The sequence below is a fragment of the Haliaeetus leucocephalus genome, unplaced genomic scaffold (assembly GCF_000737465.1).
Source record: "Haliaeetus leucocephalus isolate CR32 unplaced genomic scaffold, Haliaeetus_leucocephalus-4.0 Scaffold696, whole genome shotgun sequence".
Taxonomy (NCBI): domain Eukaryota; kingdom Metazoa; phylum Chordata; class Aves; order Accipitriformes; family Accipitridae; genus Haliaeetus; species Haliaeetus leucocephalus.
In genome coordinates, this window is record NW_010973132.1 from 3,939,594 (window position 1) to 3,953,351 (window position 13,758).

The 13,758-nt window shown below is 37.4% G+C and overlaps 1 protein-coding gene across 1 annotated transcript in view; it reads right to left on the reverse strand.

Moving 5' to 3' along the window:
• The window catches only part of MYBPC3 (myosin binding protein C, cardiac), a 61,291-nt gene extending 58,213 nt beyond the window's left edge, over nt 1-3,078 (reverse strand). Inside the window, exon 1 of the mRNA XM_010580147.1 lies at nt 2,926-3,078. Within this exon, the coding sequence (XP_010578449.1) occupies nt 2,926-2,950 (25 nt within the window). The 5' untranslated portion in view covers nt 2,951-3,078. The remainder of the gene's footprint in view (nt 1-2,925) is intronic.
• Between the last annotated feature and the right edge of the window lie 10,680 nt (nt 3,079-13,758).

The following is a 13,758-nucleotide window of genomic DNA, read 5'->3' on the forward strand; positions in this document are numbered from 1 at the left end:
TTATTTATAAACCCTTGATAAAATTTCCTAATGTGAACTGCAAAATCTAGACGACTCAACCTATAAAATACATGAATAAAAATTGACTGATTTTCAGAGAAGGTGAGTAATACCAGACTTCTCCTTTTCCAGATATAGTAATGCACACGTTTCCCATTAAGTCCCATTTATCTACTAAATTTGGTGTTTAAAAGCTCAGCTGTTTCCTCTTAGTGTCACAAAATATTGTTAGGGAAATGGTTGGGGTTTTCTTAACCTTTCTGAATTTTCACAACAAAGAAAAAAACAGTCAAAACTTTCTGAAAGGGAGCCTTTGAACAGAGATTAACTATGAAATGTTTAAATCAAAGGGAGAGGAACATAAAGTTTCTGCAACAGAACCCTGCAAAAAGTGATGCTTTTCGATGTTTGATTGTTTGCTCTGACACTAAATTGCTACAAGTCTTCTAAATCCTGTTGCTCTTGGGGAGTGTATAGATTTTCTGGAAAGCTATGACAGTTCTTTGGTATTCTGTAAATAAATAGGGCAGTGTCTTATCCTGAATTATTTTAATTGGACAGTTTAAAGTAAAAGAATGTCTGCTAGAAAACCTGCTACACTGGTTTTGTGGGTTTTTTTGTTTGGTTGTTGTTGTTTTGTTGTTTTGTTTGGTTTTTTTCCCCTTTCTCTTTTTTAACATGTTAAAAGGGTTGTTGAAACAGCAGATATAGGCAGAATTATCTCTGATCATTCTCTGGCATGAAGCATTTTCCTTTGTATGAATTGCTAGATGATTATTCAGCCCTCCTGAGATTATGTTAAACATTATCCCATCTTGAAATGGCTTGAACTATATAAACAACATGAAATAGAAAACCAAAGGGATTAATGTCTCTTGGGAGAATGAGAAGATCCCCTCTAGAAGTTACGGGGCATGTGACTGGTTCTGTCTCAGTCACAGTAGGTAATAAGAGCTTTTCCTCCCCCTGCTGTAATAATCACAGTGTTTGAGCTGATTTGTTCATTAGAATGGTGTAGGACTAGTGATGTTAGACACCAGTGAGATTTCTCTGGAGAAATAAGCTGGAATAGAATTTCTCTTCTCACCATTAGCTAGCAAAGGTGGGCATCTTCACAAACAGAGAAGTTGCCTCTCATCCACTGACACTGAAAATGTTAATTTAAAGCCGGTTAAACCTTTAGGAATCAAAAGTCACAATGCCTAGATGATCACACTGTCAAATTTTGCCTACTCTGTCATATTTCTTTTTGCCAGCATTGTCAATCACAAACATTAGACATTTCAATAAATCTCAAAAATCATGTGACTTTAAAAATAAAATATGATTATGAATGTCTTATTTTGGGGGTGATTGCTGAACCTTTACTGCTTATATTCTCAAGGTTTTCTCTACAATTACAAGGTCTGGTATATACTTTTTAACCTATGATTCTACTTCCATCTGATTTCAGAAATTGGAGCTTTAAGAACATCAAACGATGTTATAGTTGTGATAAAATTGACAGATTGGTGACACCACTGTTGCTTTAGAGTTATCATATAGAGGGAACATAAAAAAATCTTGTTAATCATACTTTAGTGCTTTGCAGTTCTTAATGGGAGATACAGGCTGGATTTGTGCTCTGCCTCTGGCAGTGGCTGATTCCATATTTTTTTTGGCCAAAAAGAAAGGTCTTCTTAACAAGTTCTTCTTTTGTTGTGGTGACCACAGGACATCCCATTGACCAGCATAACAGGAGACTGATGTCTGTTCAGTCCTTTGCAAAGCACAAAGGCCTACATTAATAAGTATCAATAGCTATTATTGACTAACTCTGGAAACTGTACATTATTAAAAAAGTATGCACCTTGTGCTGTACATTCAGGAAGTAGTGATTCTGGGTATGCACTGGCATCAGTGAAGTGAGAGCTTTAAAAGTGGAGAATCCCATATTTAGCACAGTTTTCTCCAGCCCTGTGTATTGAATATGTGCACACTTTTCAAACCATCATAACTTCAGCTTTTGACAACTTTTTTTCCAAACTTAATTGTGGACACAAAGTGCTCCTGAGACATCTTCCTCTACCCACACACAGGTGTCCTGAAGCTAAACTCTCCCTACCTTTGCTTCCCAGGTTCTCTTCCTCCTTCTTAGACAAACAGATTCATTGGACCTTACACCTCATCCTAGGCCTCCCCTTCTTACCTATGTGGGCAGCCTCCGAGTGATTCCTTATTTCTCAATTTTAAATTAGAACTTTTCTAAATCTGAAATCTTTTCCTGATATTTTTCTAATGAGGCAAGACTTGCACTGGGCTTTTTGACCTTGGCTTTCTGAAAAGGGCTAGTTATCTTCTGGCTCAAGGGGAAAGGATGGAGGAGGGTGAATGAAAAGAAATACGCATATATTCTTTACAGTACAATGCCTTCTTTTTTCCTAGAGCTCTGCTGTCACTGGCTGGAAGAACTAGAAAGAATAAGCTCTGAACCAGGTGCCATTTGCTTTCATTTTCTCAGAGATTTCACTAACAACAAATACTATCAAAGTTTGCTGATAACACCTCCTTGCAATTATCAGGGAAAAAAATCCAAAAGCAGGAGAGGTTTATACTGCCTAACTGCCCAAGAGAGAGACCACAAGCTTTTTTCAGAGTCCTAAAGGTGACTGGGAAAGGAAATGAGAAATGAAAAGAATCTGAGAATTAAATGCATTTCACCTCTATTCTTTCCTCATCCAAAGTCTCTTGAGAAAATTCTGTGGCTGAGGGTTGCCAAACTAGTTACTGATTTCTCTGCAAGATCACTCAACATCTGTTATAACTTCATAAAATATCGTCTCTTTTTTTCCACTGAGGCATCTCATTTCACTAGCATACAAAAGCTACTCACATTTTTCTCTGTCAAGCTGTTCTTAGGTTTTGTCTGTCAGCTGTGATCCTTACCTGTTTTCTTTACAGGCTCTGGCATCTTCACTTTGTTTCTGATGAGGCTCCCAGTTGTCTCTAGAAAGCAGGGTCCGAGCTAAACAGGAATGAGACTGCAGGACTTTTGAGACCCTCTAAAGAAATACTTGGTGGAAGCCCCCATCCTGCTCCTCCCCCTTGATCCCCCACTGTTGTCAACTATGGCACCTTATCAACAGCAGGACACACTTGACAGGCTACATCAGCCGGGATAAATATAGCCAAGTTCCAGGAGCCAGAGAGCTCAAACCACCCAAGACTGGCTACCACTGATCTATTGGTACAAACCAGAGCACAATCTGATGTTGCACATGCGTACAGTACATTTTCCAGCTTCATGTATGTGTTGCATTAAGAATTCCTACACTGCCATGTTTATAACACATTCAGCAAACTAGATCTGATAGTTACATCTCCTGTATGCTGGTTCTGTACTTACTCTAAGTATGTATCTGCTTGCATTCTTGCTACCTGTTTCAGTCTTTGTTATTGTTATAATTGGGTCAGAATTGAACAGGCCCTCAGAGAGCTTTTTTTTCTTGTTTCTTTTTTTTCTCTTCCACTGAAGACTGTGTTTGTGGAACTAAATGTGAACCTTCAGGAAACAACTTTCTTTTTCAGAAACACTTACACATTACTGACATTTGCAGTCACAACCAGAAAGCATGACACTAACTAAATGGGTTCAGTCCTTCCTCCCTATCTACCCGCTTCATCTGCAGCATACATTTCTTGAAAACTAGCAAATAATTTTTTTATGTACCATTTAAAAAATAGTTCCAAAGTTCTGTTAGATACCTCTAGAAGTTTTAATTTTGCTTAATTATATAGAAAAGATCTGGGGGAAATCTCAGTCACGCTTCTTATTTATTCATACATTTAGCATATATCAAAATAGTAACTGTGGACAATCATCCCTTTATTGACTTGGTGGTATATCCATTTCCTGTCACTTTTGTCTGTCTGATTTTGAGTTTTGAGCTTTATCAGAGAAACTCTGTAGGCCAAGCATTTAGCACATTTTAGCTACCACTAGTATTGAAAAAAGAATTTAAAAAAAAAGAGGGTTTCAGTTTTTCCAGTTTGCTAGCCTGTAAAAACCTCAATCTAAAGGATTTCTGCTTTTGGCAGGGAGCTCAGAACAGATGAGTGTGCACACAGCCCATCAGTCACTGTACTTTGTGTCTGTCTTTCACATCTGACTCTCTGGGTAGACTGATAGGACAAATGTGAACATGCAAGAATGACTGCTGCTACCTCTCCTGATTTTGGGCCAAATACTTCCTCCCCTTCCCCTGAAGGAATTTTTTGCATATGAGTGAGGAAGATGAGCAGGATGTGACCTATGTACATTTTATGTTGCCTCTGTTTCTAGTGGAGCACAAGTTAGCATGATATATTTTTGACCTACTGTCCTGTGCCTGAGGCATTTCACTGAGAGTAAGGAAATCTCTGCTATTTGCTTTGGGTTGGGTCCCACAGTATGAAAAATCTGTTACTTGACTAGTGAAGATTGTTATTCCTTTCTTAAATATTTCTCCCTATTAGGGACCTGCCATTAACTCCCTCTTCTCTCCAGAGCTGATCCCCAACACACTGTTGGAACGGCATCCAGATCCCTTCTGGGAAGAGAGTTGTCTCCTTGAAACCTTAGACAATGGAGGCCACAAGAGGCCGAGCTACCATGGACTGATATGGAGAAAGAAAAAAAAAAAATCTCTGCAGATTATCCAGAGGTGCACTGTGATCAGAGCCATGTTTCTTCTCAACTTAGTTGCCTCTCTAGTATGTGTCCTTGAAATAATGTTTACAAAGAAAATTAGCTGACTAGAAGTCACCTCCACGGTATTTAAAACATGAACCTCTTGTAATTGGATCAGAATATGCTAATGTCTCTCGGGAATCATTTTGCCAAGAGAAGTTAGTTTTGATACTTCTCCTTTGTCCCTCACCTATTAGCAAATAATTGTTTTTACTGAAAGCCCATATGCTATGCCCATGCTTCTGAGGTTCTTGATTTTATAGAATACATAGTATGCTGACATGTTACATTAGATTTGGATTCAAAAGACTGTTCAGTTCTGAAGGTTTTTTTAGAGTTAGCACCATAGGCCTTTACTACCATTAACTAAAATAGTGTAAGTGGAAATAAACCCATTTGTGTGGATATAAAGGAAATATATACTTATATACAAACTCTTTAAAATGCAGGCATGTAGTATTTATCATATACTCCAAGCCTGTATTTGTTCTCTGTGAATGTCCAGTAGGAGGTGCTTCAAAGCAAGAACAGAGAACCTTGGAATAATTAAATACGGGATAATGCATATCTAACACAGAACTTATTCAATGCTAATAGGTATTGGCTTAAGTACATCTTAAATATTTCTTTTAAGTTCTTGGAACTCCCAATATTATTGATTCACCTAAATATTAATTTTTGTCTAAAATGACGTTAAGTCCTTGGACTCAATACTTTCCAATAGCAGTGATTCCATCTTTGAAATACACATTGTAAAAATAGGAATTCCATTATTGATTCTGAATTTTCCAACTTTTAATTTGAATTTCTGGGAGAACATAAATTGCCATTCAGTGCCTGAATGTTGGTTGTTTTCTATACTTCTGTCACAGCACCTCCAATTTTTTAGGACAAAATATACAGCTGTGTAAATCTACATTAAAACACTTTTAAACCTGACATTACATACGGAAACATTTTCCTTTATTTGATGCTTTCTTATTGTCAGGTATTTGTCTGTAAAATTGTCAGGCATGTGTCTGACGACACTGTGTCTGTAAGAGGTCACTTCCATCACTTTGACTGTGATGGAAAGGTCCTGCTTCTTCCAGGGCAAATGGGGATTTCATCCTGCCGTTGCATGGCTTGCAGAAAAATTGCATTTGTATGTTTCTCTGGAAATTTATGGGATGATCCAAACTATGTTGCCATTCAAAGGAGATACAGTCATTCATTAGACTGAATTCTAAGGGTGTATTTTTTGAGGGTCGTATCCCAGTAACTGTCTATGAGCCATTACTTCCTAGGGAATTTGGAAAAAGTTTATGCTAATCTAAAAAATCTAATATGCTAGGGTAATAGGTCACTAAAAATATATAATAAGATGATGAAGCATTCGCACTGTGTATTAGAAAGAAAAGCTAGACAATATACTCTGCATTTCTTTATTAATGTAGGGAGTATGGTGTGCAGGAGTTCATCCCAACGATGCTTGCTGGGATCATGTAAATATTCTGTTTTACACTCTCTCCTGCTTACTTATTACAGATACTTAGAAACTATTTTAGACATGAAGAGTTATGGACTCTCATAAGCACCTGGGAACCTTTCTCCAATGCATTTCATGTTTCCCAACCTTTATATGTGGGTTTTTTTCCTTTGTTTAAATAAATATTCCTTATTTAACATGGCTGTAGCATTTTACTTTTCATGAATGGATTTTCCACCTATGACAACACTTGACATCTTATTTTCTTTGGATCTCTTTTCTCAGGATTTCATTTTATCTATTCTATATCTTTCTCACTGTAGATTTGATTCTTTCTGTAAACATTTAGTGGTATAGTTTTAATTCAGCAAGCTACTCAAGGACATGAATAACTTTAAACGTGGACTTAATTCTGACTACTTGTGTGATCAAAATCAGGCATATTTAATTCAAGTACTGTGGTGAGTCAGTCCCTTAGCTGGTTATTCTCCATAGATACTTTCCAGGATTCAGAATCAAGTTTAATCTGGGGAGGGTATGAGTTACTTCTTCCCCACAATGAAACACTGCCACGAGAATGATTTAATCTGATGCAGGGAAATGATCCTATTCCAGTTATAACTTTCCAGCTTTTGTGATTTTAAATGTTATTTAAAATAGTGTCTGTATGTTCAAGGCAGAGCAAAATGAATGTTTTCTCTGCTATTACACTTCTGGTTACCAGGTGGCAGCATTGTTGTAAAAGTAAACTTTTTTCTAGCGTTTTCTACATTTTATTTATTTATTTATTTAGCTACTTTTAATAACAAAACTGCTATGCAAATGAAATATATAATAGTGATGGCTACACTGGCCCAAAATAGATGTGTAGTGGATTGTGATAACTACTTACCAGTGCACTGCAACACTAGACAATTTTTTAGAAAGTGTGTGAAGATTCATCTGATATTTAAATGAAGCTGACGTACAAGCATAGTGAAGCAACACATAATACATGTCTCTGGGGTTTTGCTAAAAAAGTGAACGAGAGGGGAAAGGGTGTCCTTCCTTGTCAGAGGAATTATCTTGCAAGTCTGAAATTACTGTTCTGTGCCTCAGACAGTGGCTTCCATCATGTAGTTCAAAGTCAAGTTCAAAAATGACAGTAATAGGTGGCCTGCAGTGACAGGCCATGTGATATATCTTCCTGATTTTGGATAGTTGCAGCATGGCTTATGCAGAGAAACCCGAGGATTTATTATTTATAGACAAAGTTAACAGCACCTCCTTCTAATAAGACTATCCAACTTCTATTTAAAGGCTATGTTTTTAGATGGCTATGACTTTGCCCAAATGTAGCTATCCAGGTGGAAAATCTTTATACTACTCTTCTACTTTGGGCTTTTTTTGCTTTTAGTTTCTGTCATGCCATTTGATTTCTTGTCTCTGTCTCTGTTTATTTGTCTCTCTGCCTCTTAGTTTTGTTAAATATCACCTCCTCCATGATTCAGCAGTTTCTGAGGACAAGGTAGTATAATTCACTCTTGGTTCCAGGGGCTGCAGATTTACTGGTGTGAATAGTGGGACAGCTGAGCTGGCTCAGTGCAGAGCGCAGATCCAGCAGGAGTTATTCACTGAAGTGCTGCACCCCATGAAACCAGTCAGACTGTTTCCTTTGTGATTTTGGAACACAGAGCTCTGGGGTGTATGGTGCAAAGGCACTTGGGCTCACTGAGAGAACTTGAGTTTGCAAGGGCTTATGAGATCTGGGTAATGCTGATCCTGCTTATTTGAGCTTCCCTCTGCACAACCATTTTGTATCCCTACACTTTACACTCCATATTTGAGATCTTTCTGGACATTTGACAGTTAACTTGCTTTCATTTTAGGGATGTACTTTTAACTGGCTGCATGATAACCAACCTGAGTTGCTCCATATTCTTGACTATAGAAAAAAATGCAGTCTACGTATGCTCAGTGAGAACTTTCTAGATTTTATCCTCTGAAGAAGTTTTGACTGTATCAATTGGGTCTAGTGTGGAGGTCAGCAGAATTTTCTCTGCATTTGTCTCTGGGTTACTGTGGGGCTTGGGCTGAATTCACACGCTTGAACTAAGAGCAAACAGCATGTATGTCCTGTGCTCCAAATAGCATCTCCCTCAGGCACATAGAAAATGGAGGGGAGAGCTGTGGGGGGCAAAGAATTGGACCTTCAGAGAGAGAAGGGAACACACCAAGTAGAGTGGGACAAGGAAATAAAAATATGTAATTAAAGGGTAAGGGTGGGGAGAAGAAAACTGAGGCTAGAGGTTGTGGGAGGGGTTTGAAATAGATCCTCAAAGGACAAGAATATTGAATGGGGAGCTGGGATACAAATGGGAGGAAGAGAAGAGAACTGGGAGTCTGTAGGTGATAACACTGAAAGTATAAGAGGATGTGGGATGGGAAGACTGTAAATGGCTGAACAAATATATTGGAACTGAGAACCATTCGCATAAAGAGAGGCTAGCTGGAGGCACATGTGAGAAAAGTTGGTCTGAGAGGAAGAAATAAGACTAGCTGGGCAAAAGTTGAAACCTGACATTGAGAGTGAAGTAACTAGGATATACTAAATATGGAGGCATTTGGTGGCTGAGTCTAGAGATGGAGAAAAGCTGAACGAAGACCTGGGAATGGATAGCTGGGTCTGGCTGAGAAAGGAACAGACGTGTTGGTGGGTGGGAAAAAGTGGAAGAGGGAAAGTCTAAAGAATTCTAGAGTTATGTTTCTAGAAGCAAACACTCAAAACTCAGAAAATTAGTTAGTTAAATCTAAAAGAAACCCAAACTGATTTGTATATGCAAATGCCCAGCTCAGCACCCAAACATTCTTCATTTTGCATAAGGCAGTGGCATTGAAGCATTCCACACAAAGGTGTCAGTGGTCGAAGGGCTTCTCGTACAAAGAGCACTGCTGCTCTGCTGCTGGGGAGTTAAAACAAAAGCTCAGAGGCAGCCCTTAAAGCACAGAAACTGCATTCCTTCCTACCACAAAGCCGCTTCCCCAATCCTTTGCATAACCTTGGTCTCCCCAACACCTCCTCCCACCCTTCCTTCTCCTCCACCACCTCCTGCTAAACCTTATCTGCTGTACCACATCCTCATTCTCCTCCTGTCCGTAGACTGCTCTGCTCATTCTCACGTACTCCTTTGGCTCCCCAATAGTAAAAAGTAACACTGTGGGGAACTGAAGGCATGCAGAAGGGGGATGTGGCTGTATGAGTGGAGAGAATGGAAAGAAACAGAGAATGGAGAGAAAGTTGCCCTGAGAAACCTGATCTAATTGGCCTGCTTTGAGTAGGGGGTTGGATGAGGTGACCTCCAAAGGTCCCTTCCAACCTAAGTTACTCTGTGATCCTGTGTGGTGATGTGAGGTGTTGAGAGAGAAATAAATGGGGCTAAAGCAGACACAGATGAGTTATGAGTGAGATAATGAGAAAAAATATCTGTAGCCTACTGCTGTTTTCATGTTCTTTGGAAGAAGTTCACATTCCCCAACTCTTGGAATAGGACTCTGATGACTTGGGTTATGTACAGACCTCCCTAATACCACAGGCTCAACTGAACCAACTGAATTGCAACATGCAAATTTGTTAGAGAGGAAAGGTGAAAGAAACTTGGTGAAGTTTTAGCTATGTTACAGTTGTTTCAAAGAGCAAAGCTCTTTGTCTACTTGACTGTAGCATGAGATTAGTGGGTTCATTACAGTAGCTTTGTTTATTACAAGCTTTACATTTTTAGTGTTTTAAGTATATGGATTTGTGAAATTATGTAAATCTGGTTTGAGTATTGGTTAGAACAAGGAAAGGTGGTAAGACAGCAAGTTAACACACAAAATAAATTAGAAATTAGTGCAAATTCTTGGAATTGGTACCCACAGAGTGCTGTAGTCTGTGTCATACTAGTCTTTTCTACTAGTAATCCATACATTCCCATGGAGAAGATATTGTTTTGGGCTTTGTCAAAGAAAAAATACTTACTGTATTGTCATTAGTGATTAAGTGTCTGCTATGAATTTACAATGTATGGTTAGAGTATAAGCAAAATTAGAGCAACAGAGTAAATAAACTGAATTGAACTGTCGTGTGATATATGTACTTGTTATGATGTTGACACTATCATTTGAATTAAGCTTGATGATTATGAAGTGACTTTTGTTGTGCAGAGTTTTGAATGAGGGAGAAAAAAACTAGAAAGAAATGGAAGAAAAAGAGATTAAGGGATACAAGTAGAAAAAGTAAACCAAGGTAGAAGGTTTACTGAGGCAAAAAAACCTGGTGAAGTACAGAGCATAAGCCCTGTTGTAATAAAAAATGAAGACAAATACAGATTATAAGAATCTGGCAGTGTATGGATCCCGAAATGAGGCTATGGAGATAAAATTTAATGAAAGAAGAGACAAAAAGACAGTAAATATATTAGGATATGTATATGTTTATTTTTCAGGAAATTTGGGGATTTGATAAATGGGAACTGTCAGGCAAAAACAAATGATAGCACCTTTAACTGCAGTTCTGTCTGATGTAGGTGAGTAGCGGCTCAGTTTAGAAATGTCTAAAACTCTCTTTGACTGGGTAGAATTAAAAAATATATGCTATTTCTGTACATTATTATAAGCAGATTATCCCTCAGTACAGCCAGTGCAATTTTTCTACCTTCTACACCTCTGATGTATGGCTGGAGAGAGTCTAAAATATTGTAGGAAGTTCAGTATTTTGGATTTAGCTCAGCAATGGCTTTCTGAATAATATCTTTCCACAAGGGTTGATTAGGAACTAGTCAGCAGCTAATTAAGGTGGTTGTTTTTTTTAAAGCAGGCTGCAAAGTTCATATGTAAGTTGAATATCCAGCTGTACTATGAATGCTTGCTTTGAAAGTTGACTGATGATCTCTAACAGCAGCGGACCGCAAAATGTTCTAACCATGGGTCATGTCTCCAGATAATGACCTGTCCTACCTTTTTCCAGCATGTCTGCCCATCTGATACTTGGCCACTTTCAGAGAAAATGGAATGCTTGCTTCTCTGTAATTTTCCAGTGATTTTGTCACATTAATTTTGGTATTTTTCTCTAAAACAGCCAAAGAGCTTCTGCTTGCATGTGCAACTGAATAGTATAATTCAGCTTGATTAGACAGCATACTATCCAGACCATTTTGATTGGATGGGATACAAACAGTACTGTAGTGGAGAAGCATCATCATTTGGTCTCCTTAACAGCTAAACCATGTGATTATTCAGACTCTTTATGCCACAGATGAAAACCTAACCAGAAACAGATGGGGAGTGAATATTTTTAGAAACAGTATTTCAAAGCATTAACAAGAGGAAGAGAAAAAGATTTCAACTTTGGAGATAAAGAAAATTTTAAACCTGCTTGTTAAAGTATATTCAATAGTATTTTTTAAAAATGTTTTAATTATAAATAATACTGTCCCAATAAATATTTTTCCTCAAATTCTTCCATTTCCATGTTACTTGTGGCCAGAACTAGTGTGAAATGCAAATTCTTCAATTCAACTACAAGTAGCTGCTCTAAAATAATATTTTATAGTAATGCATGCACAGTGCTCAAATCACTTATTTAAAGGTTCCTTTTGTTTCTGTTTGATCGTTTATTTTAATTTTGTATTATTTCTCCAGCATCTAATTGTTTTCTATGCAAGACTTGCTAGGAAAATGGAAAACTAGGTCTGAGATCTAAGAAGGCTTTTTGACAAGCTTGAAATGGCTTTTGTGATATCCTAAACATGTCCACAATTAGCTCACCAGTTAGCTCTTTTCAGTCATCGTAGTTTTCCTGCAAGAGGAAATGATCCTTCTCCTCTAAATAATAGTGTCAGAGAATGATCAGTTCTGCTTTTCAAGCTATGCTTGTGACAAAGATATTTTTATTAAGAGAGGAATTAATCCTCTAGTTTTCTTGAATCTCAGGTCTGAAAGTCTGATGAGGACAAACGTCTTTTATCTCTTTCTAGTAGCAGGTCAGTGGTGGAGAGTCATCATCAGTACCAAGCAGAAAAGTCCTGTTTCTAGCTCAGCATTGAAGAAACCCTAATTATGTCAGTGTTGAGTGTTGTTCTAGTCTTCTGAGAGCTACCTTCAGTGTCTTCGGCTTCCATCCTACAATTGAATATGGATGCAGATGGTCTTTATATCAGTCTAATTTAGTGAGCATTACATTGTGTCCTATAGGAAATAAATTCTTACAGTACAATTTTACAAATAAAATCTTTTCTTAAATTGTTTTATAGCTTTGACATATCCTAACCCTAACTGAATAAAAAATATTTGTCTAGGAGAATATACATGACCCTCAAAGAACAGTAACTAAAAGTTGGGTTGCAAGATTTTTTATAAGACTGAAAGATAGTTTCTATTTATTATTCTTGTCTTGGATAGAGAAAGTTCTGAAGCCCTCACCCACTTTTAACTCTCAGTTGATTTCTGGCATCAATTGATGTATTTATCATGTTCATGAACTGGGAAGAAGAATTGGGAAGTACTTCACTGTGATGTTTTTTTAAGCAGGAGCTTCTTTCTGTTTGGCTCCAAGGAGACACTGCAGCCCAGAGATGTCACCAGACTTCTCACTTCCACAGTGAGATTGTTAGTGCAGATAAAACTGACTACATTTAGATACAATTTTGAGAACTCAGGTCTTTAAGAAACTCATCACTTTCAACTATTTTTGGTTTCACTGAGGAGCAAGCTCTGAAAACCTTCAAGTTAGTTAGTTATATTATTTAGTTACAGCTTCCAAATTGTCATGTTTGGCATGTTCTACTAAATTTTAATGTTGTTAAACAAAACGCTTCTCTTCATTCTAGATCTATCTCATTTCATCTCATCAATTTTGGAAGAGTCATGATGATAGCTCCTGATTTATGAGTGCTTGAACACAGCTGAGATATGTTAAATAATGTTAAAAGTTAAAATGCCAATTTTCTTAGTGTTGGTTGACTTTGGTTTTCTTGTCTGTGTTTAGATGTACTGGGTAACTTTACCGTGGTATCTCAGGTGTTGAATTATCTTTTATTTTGCATTTTGAGTGTAATCTATACAACACAGTTGTTATTAGTTACTATTAACTGTTTTACAGTAGGGACTAAAATCCACAGTTAAAAGCTTGAAAACCTTTTGTACTAGAATTCTGCAAAGACATGATTAAATACAACTTATTTCCCAGAAAGGTTCATAAGCTAAAATCAGGATATCACTGTGGAGGTAAGCAAGCAAGAGGAAAGAACAGGAGCAGGAAAATGAGTGAAACCACAGAAGAACATGGTTAATTGTTATGTTCTAAACCGGATAAAGCTATAAATGCCATTCTTGGTATAAGTGAATAGAAATTATTCAACTGGCAGGGCTTCATTTGCACGGAAAAAAATAATGATGGATATATATATATATGTACTTTAAAATTGACTTCAGTGCTGTAATCTCTCTCACAGTAATGTATTTCATCTATTATCTTTGTTACTTAGTTTGACACCATTGTTGATGTTTCTAAGTAAATTAAAAAGTAGTGACAGATGGATAAGGCCCTATAACCCAGTGTGCTTTT